The following is a 25,498-nucleotide window of genomic DNA, read 5'->3' as shown; positions in this document are numbered from 1 at the left end:
TGAGTAAATATTTGGATTATTTAAATCTAGACTAGTGGTTCTTAACAGAATTTAGAGATGGGAAGTGTAGATAATATTTTAAGTTATTGAAAATAGGTGTTCTAAATTATAACAAGGATTGGGATATTTTCAAAGCTTTTGTTTGGTTTAAATTGTGGTATGCTTTTGCTGTATATTGTTTCTAAATATTTTATATGGTTGGAAAACTGTCTTTTATGAGATTCAGAAAATTTGCCTGACCACATATTTTGACCTAAGAAGTTTATATATTAGTACTGAATTTGGCTAGCATTCTATTATATGAAAGTTACTATTTAAAAAAAAACAAAACAAGCTGTTGAATTTTCAAAAAAAAAAAAAAGAGAGAGGACCTAATTAAATAAGGACAAGAACAACTTTTGAAGAAACCAGCTGCCACATGATTTATGTTATGTTATGGAGGGAATGTGAAGTGTCCCTCTAGCCCTTACATTTCATAATGGTGCTGTTTTGGAGTTTATGGAACCTACAGTTACTGGGAACGGGTTGTTTGTGGGCAGGTCTTAAAGGCTACGAGCTTACTTCTGGATCAGTCTCTTGCTTGTTCACCCACCATGCCTTCTCACACAGGATTTCCATCCCCTGAAAACACAAACATATCTTTCTTCCCTGAAGGCAGTTACTTGTCAGAGATTTGATCTTAATGATAAACTGTCTGTGTATTTATAATGTTAACTGCAGGAAGAGATACAAAGAACATATACAAGGTATCATACAAAAATAGTTAACTTGCAGGCACAAGTCAGAAAGGGGAACCTTCAAAATTCTGCTAATCTATTATTTAAGTCTATTATTATTCAAGTAACTGAGCTGTGCAGGCCAGTTCTTTGCCTAGCCACACAAAAGGATGACTGATCCATGCTCGCCTTTCTCTAACAATCAGGTTGCTTCTATTTTAGTTCACAATACTACAATGTATTCTGTCTTATCTGTGCATATATATGCAAGAGAAATCATCGAATAACTTAACCTTCGGAGGGTAAGTGCACTTAAAATCTTGACTTCACGAAAGTTGCAGCTATCTATAGGCCTTCTAACAAAAGGACTGCCCCTCAAAACCTGCCACATGCTTCTCATAATGCAAGACTGTCTGTTTCCCCTTTATCTTTCTCTTGCCAACAAAGACCTTAAACACAGGAACTACAACCTAAATAGAATCAATCATTGCGTATTCTTTTCCCCTTCACTTTCTTTCAGGTTAGAATACATACTGTAAAAAGGACTGGGTTCTGGGTCTGACTCTCTTAGTGACCCCTCTACAAAAATGTAACCTAGGATGTGATGAGCTAACTACTGCATCTTTAACATATAAAACATGAGCTACTAGTGAAATGTCCTTATTTTAAATTAATATAAATTAGAAATTCAATTGGCTAGTACATTATTCATAGTAGCTGCCTATGACTACTGGCTAGTGAGTGCAGGATTTCCCATCATTACATAAAATGCTATTAAATGGCGTTGTCTAACATATTTTGAGGAAATGAGACAATGACTTTTTTTTTTTTGTTTTTTTCGAGACAGGGTTTCTCTGTGTAGCCCTGGCTGTCCTGGAACTCACTCTGTAGACCAGGCTGGCCTCGAACTCAGAAATCTGCCTGCCTCTGCCTCCCGAGTGCTGGGATTAAAGGTGTGTGCCACCACAGCCTGGCGACAATGACTTTTTGAACATTCTCTTTATCAATAAAAAAAACTATAAATATTTAAATAAAAGTTGATAAAAAATAAAAAATGGACACAGAAGAAAGCAAAAAAAAAGTTTAATTTTTAAAAGAGATAATACAGGTGCTTTTGTAAAAATCTCAAGTGGAACATTTCATACAGAACATACAATCATTTCAACATACAAGTTGCTACACTTTGAACAACCACTTTGAAAGTTTAAAAAAAAATCATTGGAAAGGCTTTGTCTTGTTGGTGAGGAAAATGAGGCAGTGTGCTCATTTCAAACACTCTTGCAGCACTGAATACATCATGTGTACTTTAAATAGTCTCCATCCACAACTTAGAGGTTAAACCTGAGGAGCTGGAATTTTTATTATCACAACTGCATAGCAAAATCATGTCCAGATAACAAACATACCAAAATCTGTGGAGTAGGATAACTTGTAAACTATTTAGTACATCCAATTTAGAGGAACACAACTATGTCCAGACAGATAATAACTGGTCTAGGTAATGAACAAGGTTTTGAAGTATTTCCTTTTTAATAAAAGGTACAATTCAATAAAGTTGATATTTATCAAGGGCATCAAATTGCTGACCCACTTGGTTGTTGGAAAAGTTAATTCAGCCACGTTCACTCTGCATGGGCACCGGCTGCTCTAGTGCAAGTGCAAGTCCTGGGGGGAAGGAGCTGTAGTCGTTTGCTTACGTAGGCTTCCCCGCTACACATGAATGCTGCAGTAGACTTTATAACTTGGAAAAGTTGTGTAGTTGATGAGAAATATAAAAACAATCATGCACAAACTTAATTGATACTAAAAGACATTTTGAAGGACGTCTTATTTTTAAAAATCATTTAAAATCACTGCTTATACCAACTTAACATGCTTTTTCTAACTAAACAGCATTTACAAGTATCCAAACACAACCATTCTTAGTGGAAACCACCCAGTTCACATGAGAGTCCGTTTCACTACACTCCTCACAACAGCCCTGTGAGGTAGGCTAAACAAGGTACAATATTTGAAGTAAGGCAATAGAGGCCCAAGATTGAAGAGTGATTCAGAGAGGTCATAGATTACTGTATGGGGCAGCTATAAAGATTAAGTTTAAATACTTAAAAGAATGCCAAAAATCTTCAAGACTTGCAGTTTTTACCTGAAGTTATTCCCCAACTTTAGCTATTGTATCTTAATAGAATCAGTTATGGATTTGATTTCAAAGAAATTCCATTAAAAGATCAGTTAGTCTCAGTCCTTTGGTATCTTACAGATATTGGAAATGTTAGTAAGAAATTCTTCTCATAGTCCCACACACTTCAAAAAGTTCCAATATTACTAAAATGCCTTTTACCAATTTCTTCCAATTTGATTTATTGTAAAATTGGTTCAATCTTAAGTTCCAAGCCAAGCAAATACATTCACTGACCTCTGCCCTACATACTGCATAAACTTCTACATGTTTATTCCTAAGCACCAACTTGACTATTACTAAGAAAATATATAATTTTAAACAAATATAACTTAAATGATTATGTATCAAAGCTAGTATTATTAACCCAGAAAAAAGTACTCTTTTGATATGGTTGGGTAGTCAGATAAAGTTCTATGGTAATTACTGGTATTGATTACTAAGCCAGTATCATATGGCATGTCCAACGTTCCAATGCGAACAAAAGCAGCAAACAGTCCACTTAAATTCCAACTGGTACAAAGTTCCTATGGTACTCAGGTAATCATCCCGCTCAGGTGACACAATACTGACATCAGAATCACAAATGTGAACACTGTTACGAGACACAAAACTAAACATACAAACATGAGGTAATGTCGCTGTGATGGTTTTCTGTAAGAAAAGCTTTATTACTCTAGGTCTGAGCACTGGAGTTATGAAAAAATATACTGGCTTGAAAACAACAACTTGGTGGTGACATGGATACTGAGTAATTTCATGCTTACTTCTGACAGAATGAATATGATGTAAAAATAAAACAAGAAAAGTAACTTTTCCAAACTTTTTATTATAATGTAAAAGTGAAATATTACTACGAGTAGTTAATTTACAAGCAACAACAAATGTACTTTAAAAAATTTTTAAGGTATGTGTGTGTGTGTGTGTGTGTGTGTGTATGCGCATGCACATGTGCACACACATGCGCAGGTTAAAAGACAACTTGCAGGAGATAAGTCTCCCCTTCCATTTGGGTCCCAGGGAACAAACTCAAGTCATCCAGTTGGCAGCAAGTGCTTTTCTTGTGAGCCATCTCAGCAGCCCATGAATACAGTTTTTAGAAATTTAGTGACATATTAACAAAACATTATTTTTAGATCAAGACTATCAAATCAAAAACATCAGAATGAGGTTCATATGGTGAATTAAACTCTACTACTTTTGCAAACATAGACAGAAAGTAATAAAATTGATGATACATCATAAAAACTTAAGTAGTTATATGAATTATATGCTGATCTAACAAAGATGCTAAAAATCTATGACTAAAACAGTTGAAATTTTAGCCTAGAGTAATGTATTTCATGGTAAGACATCTATACTGCTTTCTTTTAAGATTAATATTCTTTGGAGTAATCACTTCTCATATATATCCCTTTCCAATTTTTAAAAATTGTTTTTGAAAGAAACAACTACAAATACATAGATAGCTATAATTTCATGGAAAAGATATATAGACAAAACTAGGTAATTCTAGATAATTGACCTAATTAAAATATTTCATCATAAATATTTTCTTTTATTATTTATATCAAGGATCAATCATGGAAGTTCAAATTATACATACTATTGTTGATGGTTCGAATTTTTTTAGAATCTTCAGAACAGAATGAGAAGGCTTAGCCTGGCTGTCTAGTAGTTGATGACACACGGCAGAGGTGCTATCAATTAAACGTACAGACAGACAGACAGACAGACAGACAGACAGACACTCTTAACACTTTTTAAAAAGCCTATACCTGGAACATTCAAAAGATCACTGTATTAATATTAATTTCTATGTGCATTAGTCATTAAATACTTGGTATATCCATATTTACCAGTATTTAAAAGATGTGACACAATCAGCTGAGTCAAATGAATTGTAGCAAATTCTTTTTCTAAAGTGCTTAAGGCAGCTCCTTCCTGTCTACTTCCAGCTAAATGAAACTGGTTTGGATTCAACTGCTAAGAGGGAAATACAATACTTAATACATATTTTATGAAGCAGTTCTTCACACTGGTTATATATCCCTTACAGTCCACCTCCCCTATATTTCCTTCATGGAAAGCAGCCATGTCCAAGCTGTGTAAGCAGACATAGAGCAGTGAAGAACGCTGGAGTGAAGAGGGCTGGCCAGCTTGCCACAGCTGACTGAGCTGAGCAGTTACCTTGCTTTGAGAAAATTTAACTAGGCACTCTATTCAATTATTTTAATTTAAAAAGAAGGGTTGACAAAATTCAATTTAACATAATAAACTTAAGATTTTTAAACTTAAATACTACAGATTTGTTCTATTTTTAAAAGAGACCCTGATGTGTATTTTAAAGCAATGAGGGTATAATTAGTACCTAATATCGTGTGATAAGAACTTGGACTCTCATTCACTGACGTTATACTTCATTCTACAAATCTGCTGAGAAATAAAACCTTCTGGGTAACTGTCGTGCGTTTTCCAATGACTGTTTGGAAACTGTAGATGAAGGTCTCAATGATGGGACAAGGACAAGGAAGAAGCACACTTGCTCCTCTGGCCTCAATAGAAGGCCTGCACCACTATGGTCCAGTGTTGCCTGCCTTAAAGTCAGTAGACAATGAGCATGAGAAAAAGGCACTGTATAAATGAGAAGATTCAACTATGCAAGATACAGTATCATAATGAAAAGGTCTATGAAAACAGCTGGCTTTTTCCTTGTCATTTTTGACAAAATAAACTTAGTAGCCACACAAAGCAATTCTAGTAAATCACTGCTTTCAGGTATGAGTCTACAAAAAGGAGTAATTCCTTTTTCCCTAGGTCATGAAATACCATTTCTATAGGTAATGGAACAATGAAAAATGTCTTTCAAACTATAATAAATGAAAAGTAAAATATTGCTTTGGGAAACCAAAAGAATATTGATATACTTCATTCTATAAACTGCCTTAGTCTTAAAAACTACCAGTGTGTTATCAGATAATAGTGTAGATATGTGTGATATGGAGAAATAATATTCTGTCAAATTTGCTTCATCAACAGAACAAAAATAATCATGCTACTAAGTAGTAAATTTTAAGAGCAAATACTTATTATGATCTACAAGCTACATGAAGAAAACAAAAATGAACACTTCTCCAGGGAAGTTTGTCAGAAGTCCAAGAAACTTAAAACAAGAAGAGATTTAGAAGTCTCAAAAATTAATCAGAGATCAAATATTCATTTCTTTAAAGTTCTTAAAGCAGTTTTACAATCTCAACTTCTAGTTTGGCTCAAAAACCTTGAATGAAAAGTTTTAATTGACTTTGTAATAAAAGACTTTTCCGTTAATAACCACAGGTTTTGCTCACTGCTTCCCACATGCCTTCAGATTTGAAAAAGGAAACTATATTCATTTTTGGAAGAATCATAAACTTTTAAACAGTGAATGAATGGACCAAAAAGACAGAAACAAAAACCAAACCAAATCAAAACACCCCTCAAATGATTGTTTGAAAAACACATATACCAATTAAGTAGGACACATTTTGTTTTTGTTTTTGTTTGGTTGGTTTTTTTGAGACAGGGTTTCTCTGTGTAGTCCTGGCTGTCCTGGAACTCACTCTATAGACCAAGCTGGCCTTGAACTTAGAAATTCACCTGCCTCTGCCTCCCAAGTGCTGGGATTAAAGGTATGCACCACTATGCCCAGCTAGGACACATGTTTTTTTTTTTAAACAGCTGGTAAACCAATCCATATCTTTATAAAAGAACATACAAATTATTCCAGAAAAGAATACTTTAGGCACATTTCTTTATAATCTTACACAGACAAAAAACAAAAAAAAACAAAACAAAAAAACAACAAAACCCAGCAATATACAGCTTTTTACCCTTTATAAAGAACTTAATTCACAAACTTTCATAAGCAATAATTATTATCAGTGCCAAATTCAAGTGGAAGTTTTATCAAAGATGCAAAGACAGCTATAAAAGTGGGGTCAAAGCAGAGAACAAACTTAGAGAGCACGGTTTCTCAGGTGGTGCCCAGGAGCTGGTGGAGGAATGGACAGAATGACTCAACACAAACACACAAGAATACTCCTTTGCACTGCCTAAATTCTCTGTCTGCTTGATATTTTTGAGTTATAACTATAAGAAAATACTACAATATTTTAGAGGAGAAAGTGATATGAATCTAGTCAATCCATAAGTTACCCTATCAAAAACTCAGTTTATTTATAAAAGACTAAAATAAGCCACCATAGGTCAATTTCTCTGCCTAGGCAAAGATTTCAATTTCTAGGAAGCCTTGGGGGACCTTGTGTTTTTAAAGCCTCAGTGTAGCATGTAATGACAGCCGGTGAGGAGCAGAAACAGAGCAAGGGCAGGGAGAAAGGCAAGCTTTTAATGCTTAGCAACCCGGGCCCAGGGCTCGCCAGGCGTAATTACACCTACCAGACAAACCAGAGGAGCTTAAGAGACAGAAAGATGGCTTTCTACACAAACAGTTCAACACCGCCCCTTTCCTAATCACTACTCAATATCACTATGTCAGCCTCCTGCACCCCAACTGCTTGATTCTGGGACGCAGGCAATAACCTCCATGGCTGCTTCCTATTTGGTAGTTAATCTAACAGACTCCAGGCTTTAAAGCAGAACATAGAAAACCTGATTCCACCACTCAGAAATATCTGTTAGTAACTGTGTGGGAAAGGCCACACAGTCAAAGGGAAGGGAAACAGTCTGAGTTGCCATTACTGAGTGACATTGTTCAGGCTGCTAGTTGAACCAGTCATTCCGTTTTCACTTTTCTGAAGTGTTCTCACAGCACTTGGAACCTGCATTCCAGTACTCAAAGAAAGTCCACCACACCACACCTAAGAGAAGACAAAAAACAAAGTCTCAGTTAAACTCAAATCCAATTATAACTCCAGTAATCCTTAACTTTCCATTTGAAAGGCAAAATGTCACAGGGATGAACATCAACAAATCCCAAACTGATAAGCTTCGTGCTCGAGCTGAGGAGAGATGAAAAGGCTCACAGCGGCCAAAGGCTGGCTGTGTCGTAGAAGCCACCGAATCTGTGCCCAGGAAAGGGAACACAGGGCAGCGGAAACTCAGGAGAACAAAGCAGATTAACCTCAGCAAGCAATACTGAGTATTGGTACTTCCCTAATGTTTATAACCAGGGGACTGTACCCCTAAGAAGCTTATATCACATTTATGACGTTAATATTGAGACATAGCTTTAGACAGGACATATGATCCTTTGAGACACTTGCCCTGAACAGAACACCAATCACTCATGTCCTAAGATCTCAATTAATAAATAGGACCCCATGAGATGAGAACCGTCTGTAAAGCAAAGGCCCCATCATTAGAACAAAATGGCGGCCTACAAACTGGAAAAAGATTTTCAACAACTCCACATCTGATAGAGGGCTAGTTTCCAAAATATATAAAGAGCTCAAAAAATTAGACATCAACAAACCAAATAATCCTATTAAAAATGGGGTACAGATTTAAACAGGATTCTCAGTAGAGGACTCTCAAATAGACAAGAAGCACTTAAATGTTCAACATCCATAGCCATCAGGGATACGCAAATTAAAACTTCTCCGAGATTCCACTACACCTGTCAGAAGCCTAAGATCAAAAATGCAAGTGACAGCACATGCTGGCTGGGATGTGGAGCAAGGATAATACTCCTCCACTGTTGTTGGAAGCATAAACTTACACAGCCACTTTGGAAATCAATATGGTGGTCTCAGAAAAATTGGCATCAATCTATCTCAAGACCCAGCTATACCACTTCTGGGCATATACCCAAAAGATGCTCCACCATCCCACAAAGACACTTGTTCAACTATGTTCATAGCACCTTTATTCATAATAGGCAGAAACTGGAAACAACTTAGATGTCCCCTAACTTAAGAATGGATAAAGAAAATGTGGTTCACTTATATAACGGAGTATTTGTGACTTAGCTGTTAAAAAAAATGAATCATGCTGGGCAGTGGGGGCGCACGCCTTTAATACCAGCACTTGGGAGGCAGAGACAGGTAGATTCCTGAGTTCAAGGAAAGCCTGGTCTACAAAGTGAGCTCCAGGACAGCCAGGGCTACACAGAGAAACCCTGTCCCAAAAAACCAAAAAACAAACAAAACCCCCAAAAATGACATCATGAAATTTGCAGGCAAATGGATGGAACTAGAAGAAAACCATCCTGAGTGAGGTAACCCAGACCCAGAAAGACAAACATGGTATGTACTCACTTATAAATGGATAGTAGCTGTAAAGGATAACCATATATAAACCACAAACCCAGAGAGGCTAAGTAACAAGCGGGACTCAAGGGGGAATGCATAAACCTTCCTGGAAAGGGAAACAGAATAGATATCTCAGGTAGACTTGGGCAAGTGGGGACAGGAACAAGAGGAATCAGGTTGGGGAAGATGGAGGGAGAGATTACTGAGAGACAACTGGAGTTGTGGGACATTTTGGGGACCAGGTAGAATTAGGGTAGTAGAAACCGCCAGGAATCTATGAGGATGACCCTAGCTAAGACCCCTAGTAAGGGAGATATGGAACCTGAACCAGACATCTCCTGCAACCAGACAAAGAGATCTTGTCTCAAAATAATGTGGGGTAGAAAATAAGCTCGGGTTGGAGTGCTCGCTCAGCATGTGCAGGTCCTGGCTACAATCCACAGCACACACAAACACGACAGACTACTCAGTAGGCAAGAAGCCTGACTGGCATACAGGGCAGTGAGACCAACATTCACATATGCTCTGCTGCGGCATCAAAGACTGTATGCCATTCACCTCTGTTGCAGGGAAATAGTAAAAAAAGACACCAAGTTCCCGCGCTTCACCCAGCTACTCTCTGCCCAGGGGCTTCACCACCTATTGGCTAGCCCCAGCTGGCAGTCTTCCCTTCTCAGCCATCCACCCCCTGTGGTCGGTGGTCACAATTCCCCTTAACCCAGTAAATCAAAACTCTAGAAACTTAAAATTAATCAGTCAGATCTCTATATCAATAAATTCTTATTCTCAGGGTGCCCAAACAATAATTTCAGAGCCAACTGATAATGATATAAATTGCCCACCTAGGTTAGACAAACTGTCCTGTGATCATCCGCCCCTGTAAGAACCCTAACCACCTGTGGCTATTTAAAGACACACGGAACCTGGGTCCCTTGTCCTTCCTTCTCCCCTGTCCCCATCTCAGAAACTCTTAGCTCTGCCTCCCTTTTCCCTGTCCAACCACAGGCTTCTTGTTGTATCAATATTTAAAGTGATTGAACAGGGAAGATTCTGCTACACACCTCCATCTACAGGACAGCCTCAACAGGCCAAAGCACAGGAAGGGAAAGTGTTTTACTTATTGTTTGGGATGTTGTGATGGGGTAGGCCTACTACATGGGAGAAAGCCGGAACTCCCTACAGTGCCAACTGATCCAAATCATGATTTATGGTAGTGGTTATACATCTGTATGCACCAAGCAAAACTCATACATATACAGTAGCATATGTAAGTTATAACTTAATAAACCTAACTTTAAAAATTAACATCATGTATAAACAACATCCATCACTGAGTTAATAAAACTAGGTTCCCAAAGAAGGGAAGAAAACAGGTTTAATACGTTTAAAACAGTTTCCTCAAGTTATCTATATTATTGCATAATTATAATTATTTGAAATGAAAAATGGAAAACTCAATAAATATCTATGTAAGATAAAGCCAAATTAAAAATATTTTGTAAAAGTATAGCTCTGAGTTATATATAACTGAGTAAACAATTTGTCTTCAACGGATTCATTGGGAAACAGCCCAAAATACGTATTAAAGTAGAGGTCTGTGGCCAAGTTCAGAAAGTGAAAAAGAAACAACTATCTCTAAGAATTTTCTATGAGCATCAATTTTGTTCATTAATCGCCTTATGTTTTAATGAAATATGGAGAGCACTGCCTAGGAGGATTACTTTAAGCCTAAGACTTTAAGGTGTCAGGAATAAAATTCTGATTGTGAGTTTTAAAAGTGAATACACATTCTAAATCCACACACACCCTGAACACTTTCTTCTCAGATGGAGGGCTACGCCTGCAGTAAAGATGGAAGAGAACGCATGTGGAAGACCCCACGAAATGTACCATCCAGACTAGAGAGGTAGCCCCCCTTCCCACACACTTAGAAAAGTTTTATTCAAACCAAGGAAGCCATTAATGGATCTCAGAATTCCCTACATCAACCTAATTTTAACCAAGAAAAGCAGATAGGCATGGTGGTAGAAGCAACAATAACATTTTATTACAAAGTTAAAGACATGTTTCATTTCATGTGAAGAAATACTAATAGATCAGCATGCAACTGAGCAGTCCTGAAGTCATGCATGTGTGTCATACCCTCAAATGGAAGACACCACATAGAATACTCAACCTAACTGGCACTCAATAGACTGATGCATCATAGCCTGGAAAACGATGTGAATCTAAATAAACTAAAACTATGCAGACCATGGAAAAACCTTACACACGTATGGTAGAGCCAAAAAAGATATTGTACAACTCCCTAAAGCAGAACAGGAGGCTAAATGGATTGGCAGCATTAAAGTCCAAGACAAGGGCTAACCCTTCCAGAAGAGCCGCCTGGGAATGGACACGGGTACAGGGCATGGGCTGCACTCCTTGCTTGAGTAATAGTTACAATTATAAGTAAATGTAAATATTCATTGTGATTTCTGTCCCTTCTAATGTTAGTACTGACTTTAATAAAGCATACTGAAAACATACAGAAAAAAATATCACGTCTGGAAAGGGCAGGCTGGGGAAAGGAGATGTGCACAAAGGGAGTACGAACTGAGCTTCATCAAAACGTATAGCACAGGTTATCCTCAAAACTGCGGAGCCGTTACATAGAAACAAGATACTAACCATGAAACCAGGTACTACTGGCTGAGTAAATTTTGTCTTGAAGGAATACAGCAACTGCTTTGAGTGTGCATCATAAAATGAAAGCTGACCTAAAATGATAAAAAAGTCTAATTTATTATTCAAAGTTAAAACATCTAAGTTAAACAGATGAGCATGCCAAAAGACATATTTTAACATTAATTTTTGTTATAAACTATATGAACCATACTTAACAGTTCTTATAAAAATATCAAAACATATTACGGATAAAATCTTTTTGTTTTTTTGTCTTGTGTTTTGTTTTTCGAGACAGGGTTTCTCTGTGTAGCCCTGTCTGTCCTGGAACTTAGTCTGTAGACCAGGCTGGCCTTGAACTCAGAAATCTGCCTGCCTCTGCCTCCCAAGTGCTGGGATTAAAGGCGTGCGCCACCATGCCCAGCAAGGATAAAAATCTTAAATTTGTTTTTTTCCTGGTCATCAAAACCTTACTAATATCTCCATAATCTATTAAGTTGGTGCAGAAGTAATTGTGGTTTGTACACTGTTGAAATTTGTCATTTTTAGAATACATTCTTAAAATAATTATGATTATGTTATATACCACTTTAATTCACATTTCTTCTGTTATTTTTTGCTACTAACAATATTTGCTATTTGTTTAATATTTATTTTATACTATGTTAATGTTAGACAAAAAGCAAACTAGGTTCTCATGCAAGTTCAAACTGGTTGGAAGCAGCAGCTACAGCCCTCATCAATAATGCATCTGGTCTGGGAACTGCCAGTGGACTTGCAGACCGCGGTTGGGCAAGAAATTGTGCAGAAGAAAGGGCCTTGAAGATGAGCAATGCTGTTGAGATGCAGAGCACCTCAACATGGGCATTCGATGGTGGTGTGCATTTGAAGCAAGTGAAAAGTGGAAAGACTTGGTAAGTGGGTGCCACTTAAGCTGACCTAAAATGGAAACAAAGTCATTTTGAACTGCAGTCTTCCCTTATTCTGTGTAAACAACCATTTCTCATTCTGATGGTGACAGCTGAAGAAAACTGGAGTGCACATGGCAATTGATGACAATTTGCTTATGGCCAAACCAAAGCTGCTCATAAGAGCTAAAGCATGTGCATGCATGTGTGCTCCTCTCATGGTTACTGCTTGCCAGTCTGCTGCGGGTCTGATGAGTCCAGCAAAACCACTACACCTGAGAATCATGCTTAGCAAACCCATGAGATGCATTAAAGACTACAGTGCCTGAAACTGACACTGATTAAGTGAAAGGGAATTCTTGGCAACACTGCTTGATCTTACATCAAACAGCTAATGCTTCAACATCTCACTAGTACTTGTTCAAGAACCTAGAGAACTTTTTGCAATAGAAGCAATTCTTCAATTGGCAGGATGAAGATACTCAAATCCCTGAAGTGCAGATTTTCATACTACATGAATAAACAAACACTTCTTATTGGCAAAAGTTATTGATTTTAATGGTTCCTATTTAGATTAGCAAAAATGTATTCAATGTATAATGATTTAAAATGCGTAGTCCAGAAAATGAATTCCCATTGCACCCACCCAGTAACATTCTTCTTCTTACACCGTCATCGTCAAACAAAAGGCTTTATTAGCTCACTAGACGCCAAGTGTTCTTCCTTTTTACGACTGTGCCAAATTCTATTAGCTTTTAAAATTTACTCCATCTGTCCTCTACCTGCTTAAGCCCATATCCACTCCACTAAGCTCCCAGGGCAGTGTCCACTGCTTCAGCTCTGCCAGCTTTGAAGTCCGCCCGCTTCACCGTCTCTCTCAGAAGCGTCTTGTCCTTACAACTCACTTGCTAACTGTTCAGCCTAACGCCTGCTGTCCTTCTGCAGGCCCTCGATGGCTCTCTTCTTCATCTGTATCCTATCTGTGTTGATATCATTTGTCTGTTTTTCAACTATTCTAAATATACCTGCTTTGTCCAGTTTCTCATTTTCTCTATAAGCTGTTCCTAAAAAATCAACTACCATCAAATAGGAAGAGAAAAAGGCAATATTCCCATATATTTTCACAGAAGTAAAAATATTATTTTGTATACATAAAATATATTTAAATACAAGCAAGTATAGAGAATTTTTTTTTTTAGAAAAATAAGTACACTTACCCCCATCAAAGTCACAAAACACACCTATTTTCTCAGGAACAGGAACATCCAAAGCTTTCACCTTATTATTATGCTTGGCTGCAAATGTGTTCTGTAACCAGCTGTTGACGTGAACGCACCAACTAGTATTTGTCTTTCCTAACTGATCAAATTTTCCTAAAGTTTTATATGCTACACCCACACTATAGGATTTACAATCCTTCTGGGCCTTTACTTCCCAATAATGTTGTCCATTTTCAATAGCAGTGTCTCCTATAAAAGATACGAAAAAAGTTTTGACATTTTGTCCTACTTATGAGTCACAGATGTTTATTTATCATATGATCTCCAACAACAACCAACCTACGTATCGCAGACTAGCCACAGGCTCATGACCCTTCCACCTCAGCCTCCACGTACTGGGCCTACAGGCTTATCCCACCATACCCACAAAATTCACCTACTCTTTCTGTGAAAATAACCACATCATCAACAGATGCTGAGTGCAGAGTACATATCCTATAAATTTACACGTATTGCTTATGTTTCCATGCATATAAAATACTTGAAAGCCTTTCTTTGTTAGAATCCCCTCAAGGGTTATATTCATGAGGCATACTTCATGAGCTGAAGCAGAGACTTAAAGAATCAGCAAGTCAGCCTGAAACTCAGTCTCAGTGTACAGAAACTTCCATAGAGACTCATCACTCTACAGGCAGGCCTTCCAGATGCGAGCAGGAAGCCCACCAGTGTGCTCTGTGGCCTTTAATCTGAGAACTATTATGCTTTATCCTACCTAGCACTGTGTATGACTCCCCAGTAAAACGGTCTCTGCTGCCTCTTACTGCTGGTGGCCTGGAGCCTACAGACGTCCGTTTTGGGGATGGAGTACCACTTCTAAAAAAAAAAAAAAAAATCAGAAATAAAAAAATTATGTTGAAAATGATTCATAAATTAGAATTACAAATCATAGCAGAAATCTTTGAAAATACTTCTCATTATGTTGCAACATTTCATTTGATCTGAGTTATCAATTATTAGCACTTATATGTAAGAAGCCATCCACACAAAGCAGGCTGAAAACACTAATGTCATGCAGACTGAGCAACACTTATACAAAGAGCACACAACTGAAATAAAATAAAACATCAAAATAAGACAAATCTTGCTGATGGGAAAAATTAAGAAAGATCTTGGACTATTGCTTGTATTTTATAACTGAATTTAAATAAAAGCAATGGCAAACTAGGTTCCTTACATAACCACAACTAAGTAGCCTTTTTATTAGCTCTGATCTTTCCTTCTTAAAAAGAGGAAGTTATCTGAATTTATGCATTAGAATATCAAATCTCAAAGAATGTCCACTATTGCAGTGAATAAGATCCCTTCATATCAAATAATATGACAAGCAAAATGGACACACTAGACTCATCACTAATTCAAAAACCTCAAAAAGATGAAATCTCCAAAATGTGTCCACTGGACCTATCACGACAGTGCTCAAGTTCCATGGTGTGCTTTTCCCCCAAGATGTTTTTGAAAGTGTGCTTTGATTATACTGAATTTGCACTTGAAAAACATTTGCTTTTTTGGTTAAGATCATCCTGAAGTTGGGGTGTAGATACAGCTCAAGGGTAAAGTGCTTCGTGTGCAAGCATAAGAACTGAACATCAGTCCCTAGAATGCACATAAAAAAGCCATGGAGACGGATGAGCGCTTGTTACCCAGCCCTGGGCAAGTGGACACAAGATCTAGTCTCAAAATACAAGGTGGATGATGTGTGACACACAAAGTAGGGAGATACTGAGAGATTCTACATGTTATTTAGAAAAAATAGAAATACTTTATTATCACCATAATAAGTATTTAAATTTTCCAATATAGTTGTACTAGGATTTTTCTTCCCAAAGAAAAAATGTAGTAGAAAGTAAATTACCAAATAAAATTAATATTCAAATCCTTTATAAACAGAAAACAAGCATAAAGATAGTTACAGTCATTTCATGTGATCCAATGACTTCATTTAAATGTTATCTTGTTGTTAAGAACAGATAGTTTCAAATAATTAAACTGGACTGCTTCAAGTATCTACATCTTAGTGAATGCTATTAAGTAACATGATTACATAGAACATTAAATCTGCATGGTTTAGTTTAATCCTTCCTAAAGGAGATCAAATGTCCTTTATGTGGAATACTATTAACAGTGATCACTTGACATGTCAGAATAATAAAGAATATTCTTTTCTTTAAAAAGCATCCTTTTTCAAAGGCCAGCCTGGTCTGGTCTACAGAGTGAGTTCCAGGGTAGCGAGGGCTATACTGAGAAACCATGTCTTAGAAAAAAAAACCCAAAAGGTCATTTTAAAATAAATTATGCATTATGTGTATTCCAAGAGTATGAACCGACGTCAGTGTGGGCTGGCAACTGAAATTTTCTGTGAAAATCAGGGGCACAGGTTGGGTCAGAAAGAGCAAAAAAGAACTGAGTGGGAGAAAAAAATACCTACAAGTGCTTCTGAGAAGCCGCCCAGAACAGAAGACACAAGGCAATAAATCCCTGGGTACACATGGCAGTAGCTTCAGCACTCAAGGGCGTGAGGCAGGAGGACTACACGTTTGAGGACAGGCTAGGAGCAGGTTTAAAGCTAGAATGAGCTGCAGACAGAGTCTCTGCTTCAAAATGCTGGGGGGAAAAGTGAAACTGAAAAAACAAATTTTGAAGAAATGTATTTTTAAGTTCTTTAAGAAGCTTAAAAATTGTATTAGATAATAAATTACCAAATAAAATTAGGAAACAAATTAGTATATAAAAAATTTCAGCTTGACCAAATTTTCTAAGCTGGTCCTTATCATGCAGCACAAGAATCACAAAGCAGTAAGAACTGAAATTGTATAAAGACTGTCAAATACGGCAGCTCAAAAAGAAAAAAACCTACATCACTACTTTCTTTCTGATTCTTTTTATGTTAACAGCCTGATTACAAATACTCTGTGTTTTCTAAACTAAAAGGGAAAGACAACACTGTATTTTTCTAAAAATAGAAAAAGCAGACAGATGGATGGATGAAAGGGAGGGAGAGAAGGTGGGAAGGAGGAAGGGAGGGAGGGAGGGAGGACAGACAGGAGAAAGACCCCCACGCCCCAATCCCCACTGTTCTGTGGTGGGAAGGACAAAGCAGCTTGGGGTGGCAGTTTTCAAGACATGCCCTGAACTCCAGGCTACCCACAATGCCACAGACTGCTGTGGAACTCTGGGATGAGGCCAGCTCCAGGGCTCCTTATTTCAGCCACCTGTCTTTTTTCTCTTTTTAGATTAGCCTTCTGGGTATATTTCATTTGAGGAAGCCATTCTGTTACTTGAGAAGTGTAGAAAGCCCTGTTTTAGGTGCAACATCAGGGAAGCCAAAAAAGAAACAGGATTAAAAATAAAAAATAAGACTGGCCTAACATGGCTTATAGATTTTAACAAAAAAGTTTAAATCTCTGAAACATCTATACAATATAAGATTTCTGTGTGATTGATGAGTATTCCCTGGACACTCATTTGAAGCTCATATCTGAAATGTGCCTCTCCACCAGAAAAAAATGACTGCACTCAGGAGAGCTCATCAGAGTACCTAACTCAGTCACCAAAATGTTGCTGTACATTAGCCTTCCTCTTTGCAAGTTAATTAAGTCTTATGTATTTATATTTACATATAATAAACATAATTTTAACTAATCCTAAGTGTATTTGTAGAAAATACATTTGGAACTAGAGACGGCTTGGACTCTGTACTTTAGGACAGTAGCCCTTCACTACACAGAACTGAACTCTGAGGATCCCCAGGGCTCTTGGGAAGACTGGCATGCTTACCAGTCATGGCTGGGATTGTTTCTTAGCGAGAGATGGACCAAAGAATGTAAAAAACATCTTGTGAGTAACAGATCAATGATCAGTGAAAGGAGATGAGAAAGAGTAAATGTGTAACCAAGTGTGAGCAAGAGTGAAAACCACTAAGCCAGGACACCATGAGGTAGGCACAATTACAAAGGCTGGGCAGTGTGTGGTTTCCTGCTGTTCCGATGCTGGTGGTGGGATCAGGGATGTGGACACATTACGGAAGCACTGCCACTGAGCTGTATACCCCAGGCCCATTTGAAGAACTCCTAAAACACATATTATCATAGTGGCACAGAAGGGCAAAACAAGAAGCCACCAATGGAGGAGCTAGAGAAAGGACCCAAGGAGCTGAAGGGGTTTGCAGCCCATAGGAGGAACAACAATATGAACTAACCAGTACACCCAGAGCTCCCTGGAACTAAACCACCAATCAAAGAAAACACATGGTGGGACTCATGGCTCTAGCTGCATATATAGCAGAGGATGGCCTAGTAGGTCATCAATGGGAGGAGAGGCTCTTGGTTCTGTGAAGGTTCTATGCCCCAGTATAGGGGAATGCCAGGGCCAGGAAGCAGGAGTGGGTGGATTGGGGAGCAGGAGGAGGGGGAGAGAATAGGGGATTTTCAGAGGGGAAACTAGAAAAGGGATAACATTTGAAATGTAAATAAAGAAAATATCTAATAAAAAAGGAAAGTCAAGACTATTCTATTGAATACATAGATGTTTTTCAACTTAAAAAAGGATTACAACTCAACTCAATAAACTTAGCATTAAGTTGAAAAAAAAAAAACAAGAAGCCACTGAAGAAGTTAAGTAAATGATTCCCTTACCACAGACATACTAAAAAATGATAATAAAAAGATAACTCAGATACAGCCTAATATGTGGTGCCTTCAATACGTGGTTAATATGGTAGGTGGAGGGCCTCTCTATGAAGTAGTATCTTAGGGGAAGAAAGTAATTGTGAACAAGAACCACATCTCATGCCTGTGTCCTCAGCACACAAGAGATATACAGTATCTTCACTAAAATATGGTATTAGTGGTAAAGAACTAACTATACTCTTAGAGTCTTAAAATTGGCAAAAAAATACGGTCTTTAGGATTTTTGTAACAAAGTATCGATATCAACAAAGAAGACACAATAGAATCAGAACCAAACAGGACATCTTCCTAAAATAGCCACAGTCCATTCATTCCTCCACTGGTAGGTCCAACAGTCCACTGGGAAGAAGAAACTCATTCTGAAAACTATACACCAGTTACTTAGGAAGAATAAACAGATAGAGGGTAATAATACATAGAAACATGCAGAAATGATTCACTGAGCCTTGCTTCAAAAACATATTAAAGGGCTCATCTAAAATCCCAAAGAAACAAAATTAAAATTAAATTTTGACTTACCAGAGGTAAAGAAATACAAGGAAGCATGAAAAACAGAAAAGAGATAACTGCTGAGGTTGGCAGTTTAGCTGCAGAATTAGGTTAAGTGAGAGAAAGCCTTCTCTTTAGTGCCCAGCCTCCCACCTCTGCAGTCCACTCTTTGTAAGCAGACATCATGTTGTGTACAGAATGGGCTCCTCTACCCATTTTAAAGGGCCCTTGGTGACCTAGCTGGATTAAGTATTTGTGTAGCCCATAGAGCAAATTGTTTTACCCGCTTTTCAAATGTTCACTATTGTAAGATAAAATAATCATTTTTCTTATTGCTACGAGCTTATGCTTTAGTCCAATCTGCACGTTAGCCTTTTGGTGATAAGGCTACTTAGACACATATATGCTATCCTAACTTTACCAGGCAGGCCTCCAGGAGGCAGGAGTGGGGAGCCTTGGTGTCAGGCAGCACTGTGGGTACCCTGCCCGTACCACATGTGCATAGCAAGTGCCTCAGCACTTTCTAGAGGGATTATCTAAGCAGGCTCAGTACCAATCATATTATGCTTGGGCTACTCAGCTTTATTTACTGTACACTTAGATGTCAACCTGTGGGTTGAGACCCCTTTGGGGGTCAAATGTCCTTTCTACAGGGGTCACCTAAGACCACTGGAAAACACAGATGCTTACATTATGATTCATAACAGTAGCAAAATTACAGTTATGAAGTAGTGATAAAAATAATTTTATGGTTGGAGTCAGCACAAAACGAGGAACTGTATTAAAGGGTCACGGCATTAGGAAGGTTGGAAAGCACTGACTTAGAGACTGTTCTTATGGAAGAGAAGCACCATGCAGAGAGGTTTTTAAAGGTGTGTGTACTAAGGAGCCAGTTTTTGTCACCTGTTTTGGTGCTCTTTCCTCTTTTGATCTTTGCTTACTCCTTACACCTTTAGCACTCTACTGCAAAAGCCAACTCAAACCACCTGTTTGGGGCTTTCTGCCAATGAGCTCCTCTGCCTATGATGTGTCTTAACTCACCTGACTTTCATCTGATGCCATTCAACTGGGGAAAATGGACCACACCGTGAGTGAGCACCCTTCACTGGGTGACCTCTTCCTTATACTAGCACAGCAAGTCAGTAAAGACTTGCCCGTTACAGTAATTTGGCACATAGTTCTAACTGACCACCTCAACATCTGGCAGCTCTGAACATCTTTCTTCTAGTTCATCACTATACATAATCGCCATCTTGTATCATTGTCTCATGTGTACATAGCTCATCTATATGACTTAGACCAAGATTATTGAAAGCAAGGGCAGTGTTTATTTCTATAAGCCCCATAATATCTATCATACGTTCTACAACAAATACTTATGAAAATGATAAAGCCCTACTCAAAAATCTGAAGTATTTCAATACTGAAAACTCTGAGCACTGATAAATGTTATGAATAGAAAATTCTATACCTGACCTGTAGCAAGTGACAGTCAAAACACTAGTATACTAAAAAATTTACAAAATTACTTTCAGGCTATTAATATAAGGTACACATGAAACAAATAATTTTGAGTTTAGAGTTGAGTCTCAACTTTATATATGTACAATATATATGTGAAAATATTTCAAAATCAAAATAATTTTGAATCTTGAGTGTTTCAGATAAGGGATACTTATTCCATAAACAACCAACATATGCAATAATCTTAAAAGGAAAGAAAGACATAACACAGTTTAAATGCTAAATTCCACTTACAACTTTTCTAGCTGCCAAATAAAACATTATGCAGTCTATCAAGTTCAATAGCATCTTATAACACATACAGTCACTTTCACCAATACCAAGTAAATAAGCCAAAAAGAAAAGAGCTCTGAAAAGAGCGCGCAGGCTGGTACCTGGTAAAGACATGATTATCTTCACCTAAGTATCATCTTACTTGAGCAACCTGGAATGATCCCTATGTTTGGCACTGTTTAAATCATTTTATCAATGATGTTCATTATTTTTGACACTTTTGAAATTACATAACTATTATACAACACTCCATGTCTACCTCCTATCAAATAGATATAAAAGCAATCAATAACGTTACTGAATAAAGAGAAACGAGAAAGATGCCAAGTATAAGTGAAAGCAGGGTAAAAACAGATGAGAAACAGTCTTTTTAAAGCAGAGCACATGTTGTTATCATATATAACTCAAAAGAATGCAGTACACTACAATGCTGTAAATTCAAAACACAAGCTACCAATAGAGACAGTCTACACAAAGGAGCGTTTTAACTTATAAGGGCTGAGCAATGGCACCTGCTTATTGGTTAAAGAATTATTCAGCCAAGCCAGATACTAAGTCCTAGAACTAGACAGACACAGATCGTCACCTTGTGTGTTTCTTCAGTGAAGTAACATGGACACTGTCAGATAAAAACAGGCAACTGTTAAGACACTCCTTTATAGCTTCTATGTAACATCTTACAACAGAACTAGCCTGAATGCTTCCTGAGGGGCTCTGCTTCACTGTCATAACTCACAGACATTTGCCACCAGTCTGAGCAAAACTTTACCACTAAAAACTTATGGTTTTCATATTCTGATACATCTAGGAAAGGTCTGACAAAAACAAGAGGTTCTCAGGATTGAGTTCACTGGATTGCTCTCAGCAGGAAGGCTTGGGTAGAAACGCTCAAAGCTGTCATTTAGTGCAGCCATCTTTCAGGTAAGACAGATGACCTATAAGCCTAGACAGATGTCAAGAAACTTTTCTTTAACTAGTTCAGACTGGTGTATCTATAACATTAAAAATCAGAATGCTGAAATAAAATATGAAACAATTATGAAAGAAATAAAGGAAAATATAAAAAACGTTAAACACAAATTCAAGTATTGACAGATGATACTATATTCTTCACCTCTGAGTTACTAACATATCAGAAATCATATTATCACGCAGAATAAACTTTAAAAATGTTAAATTACTGACAAATAAGAATTAGCATACAAACACCTGTCTATAAAGTAAGAAAGACGGTTAGTGTCAGTTATGGTTGGAGACGATCAATGTGCAAGTGTTTGGTCACAACAGGGATTTAGTGAGCCGACTTACCTGCCCTTGTTCTCCTTCCCTTTGATTTTACTTTCTTGGCCTTTTCCTCCAGTGGGGTCCCATTCTACACAGGAATCTTCAACTTTCAAATTCAAATGGGATGATGAGTTATCTAGACTGAAGTTAAGTGCTGCCCAAGACAACATGTAACAAATGTAAGACATCTCCACTGTCTGAAACACACCTGTCATGTTATTTCTTATTCAAGTGAGCCAACTCTGTGCGAAGAGAAAAAAGTTCCAATCCCTAGCCCTTGCACAAAAACCTCTCAATCTTTGGTTGTAGTTTATAAATCCCACCTATCCAACTATTTTTTCTCTACACATACTATACACTAACCAAGTACAGTGAACTTCAAGTGCCAATAGTGTCTCTAATGATACTGAGCGTTCCACTAGCACACAATAATCAGAATTTCATGGTATTACAATTACCAGTTTGGTTCTTGGTTGATTGTTTTGACTAAATGGAAGGAACTAGTAGAATTATGGAGGAAGAAAAAGCAATATAGTATAAAAGATGATAACGTAAAAACAGCACAAGTATTCTCTCTGAAGCTTTACTATTAACACATTCACACTTAAACTCTCATTAGTTCCAATGATACACTGCACGCCATGCCATCACTGGATGCATGGGTATATTGGAGCCCTGGTAACTCAAGCAAAGGAACTGAACTGGATGACAGATAACTTGTTTGACCACACAGTAGAAGAAAAAAGAATCTACTTAATGAAAATAAGGCAAGAAAACAAAATATGAAACAACCTATACTTTTCAGATTATTTCATGTTTTAGGGAATTATATTGTAGTGGTTTGAATATGCTTGGCCCATGGGAAGTGACACTATTAGGAGGTGCAGCCTTATTGGAGGAAGTGTGGCCTTGTTGAGAGTATGTCACTGTGGAGACAGGGCTCTGAGGTAATATATATGCTTAAGCTCTGCCTAGTGTGAGACAGTCAGTCTTCTTCTGCCTGCCTTTGGATCAAGATGTAGAACTCTCAGTTCCTTCGCCAACACCATGCCTGCCTGGGTACTGCCATGCTTTCCACCATAATAATAATGGACTGAACTCTGAGACTGTAAGCCAGTCCCAATTAACTGTTGTTCCTTATAAAAGTTGTCTTGGTTGTGTGTCTCTTCACAACAATGAAACTCTAAGACTGAAACTGTTTAAAATCCTTAGAAGTAATAAATGAGGAAATTAGTGAAATATGCTATTAGCTTCCCTATCTAGAAACTGAGAAAATAAATCATTAAAACAGTGACTTAACAGCAGTACAATGCTGTTTCTTCTATTTTGTAACGCAATTCCCAAACTACTTTACAAGGTGTCACGTTCTTAGTTACAAGTTAATTTGTTCCTGCTACATCTCTTGCTAAAAGTTCAAATTTTTGGTAATTGTAGATTAAAAGAAATACCCCTTTACAGTATACTACTTTGCTTAAGGATATTATTTAAAATTAGCTAAGACATTTGTAAGCCTGTGAACTATTCATCATCAAACAAGAGAAGCACATAGGGTCCAGTGGATGGAGCATCCTCTCACCCTTGATTCTGGAAAGAATCCTTCAGTTCCAACATGCATCACAGCCATTGTCCATTGTCTCACTTATAAAACATCTGAATAAAAATCTACTGACTGCACAGCTCTGCTAAATGTCACACTACACAAGGAAGTCAATCACTTTCAAAAGCTGCATCCAAGCAGAAGTAAACAGAGGAAGACTGCAGCTTTTCAGCAAAATGAAGACACAATTTTTTAATAGGGAGATGCACTTAGACATTTCCACAATCAACTGTGTTATAGAAACACAGGTATCCTCTAGGTGCCAGCCATTAGCTTTACAGATAGAGCAGTTACACTTTGGAAATAAAGGAAACTTGGCTTTTGTGTCACCATTTGCCCATAGCTTATTAAAACCCTAAGGCCAAAAGAAAGAAGAATCCTAGGCTGTCCCTAATATTTTTTAGGATGGAGTTAAGAGCCGCCAGCCACTTTGGTGGCAGGAAAAGGCACCACCTCAAACCATTTGTGTGCCAACTTACAAAATACCAAAACATCCAATCAAAAGGGCATTGGTTTCTAAAAGTGTGCCATGTTTAGTCTCTTTCTTTTAACAGACACAATCCCTTTACTAGGCTTCTGTTAAGTCACACATTTTCTTTAAGGTGACAGAGATAACACTAGAAGCAAAAAAGACTAGAGAGCAGGAGCTGAGAAATGACTCACTTCCTTGAAAATAAGCCCTGTCTCTTATAGTATAAAGCTGCATTATAGGCACTATGATTTGAGGTTGGAATAATAAGTTGTTATTTAGTAACATCATTTATCTTACCAAAAAGGAAGGGAAAATATACTTGAGATTTATCCTATTCATCACTTTTACAATTTTTATACCAGAAGAAATAATGCTACATAGATTAAAGGGACAGAAGTAAACAATGCTCGCTGTATTATATTGTTATGAATCTGAACTATTTAATTTTTACTGCCTCTTCCCTCTGCTCTCTGTGAGTTTACTGTTTGGTACTGGGTGGTCAAAAATAGCAGGAACCAGCCAAATAACTTAGTAAACAATTGTTCAATGGTCACTTTTTAAAAACCTGGACCTTTTCTACAGTGCCTATGTCTTCATTAATAGTCATGTCAATGCTACAAAATAATTCCAGAAATTTTACGACCCATAGTCACCTGAGAAATAATTTTATCTCAAGCTCCCTGATGATCAGAATTGCTGTTACTGGGTTATATTTTACTCTAGGCTAACCTCAGGGGTTCCTTCCATGAAATCCTGGAGACCAGAATCAGCTTATTCTCTCTCTCTGAAGCCCAGGGCCAATCAAGAGTCTGCTTAGTAACACTCAGACACGCTAAAGGAGTAGCTGTGCTGGGAAACAATAGCTAATCATTTATTTTCTAACTTAACGGTCATAAAATCTACAGCGCTGCCCAGGCTTGTTCACCAAAGAGACAACAAATAGGGACAGCAACAACGCAAAGACCTGATGCTCCTTAGGGTGAACAATGACAGCAATGCAGTCTTTCCTGACAAGGTCCAAAAGTGGCTCTAGCCACATCGAAAAGATGACCTGCCGGAAATCTGACAAGGCTTTGAAAATAGAAACATTTTTTAAAACTAATATCTCGGTTTGATAATAGTTCAAAGTAATTACATTTCTTCACTAAGCTATGTATAATTCTCAAGTAAAATTATTTA

At 37.5% G+C, this 25,498-nt stretch overlaps 1 protein-coding gene across 6 annotated transcripts in view; it reads right to left on the bottom strand.

The window, feature by feature from the left end:
• Positions 1-1,782: 1,782 nt before the first annotated feature.
• The window catches only part of Fsd1l (fibronectin type III and SPRY domain containing 1-like), a 75,627-nt gene continuing 51,911 nt past the window's right edge, over positions 1,783-25,498 (bottom strand). For 3 of the 6 annotated variants that reach the window (XM_006537980.4, XM_006537982.1, XM_017320255.2), the window contains 6 exons: positions 22,275-22,404; positions 21,553-21,585; positions 14,708-14,808; positions 13,933-14,184; positions 11,814-11,902; positions 1,783-7,751 (listed from right to left, as the gene is read on the bottom strand). In XM_006537980.4, the coding sequence (XP_006538043.1) occupies positions 7,629-7,751; positions 11,814-11,902; positions 13,933-14,184; positions 14,708-14,808; positions 21,553-21,585; positions 22,275-22,404 (728 nt within the window). In that variant the 3' untranslated portion in view covers positions 1,783-7,628. The remainder of the gene's footprint in view (positions 7,752-11,813; positions 11,903-13,932; positions 14,185-14,707; positions 14,809-21,552; positions 21,586-22,274; positions 22,405-25,498) is intronic. The other 3 variants (NM_001369182.1, NM_001195284.1, NM_001355377.1) reach the window with 2 other exon arrangements.

The sequence above is a fragment of the Mus musculus genome, chromosome 4 (genome assembly GCF_000001635.26).
Source record: "Mus musculus strain C57BL/6J chromosome 4, GRCm38.p6 C57BL/6J".
NCBI classification, from domain to species: Eukaryota; Metazoa; Chordata; class Mammalia; order Rodentia; family Muridae; genus Mus; species Mus musculus.
The sequence above is the reverse complement of the archived record's forward strand: the minus strand, read 5'-3'. Positions and strand labels throughout refer to the sequence as shown.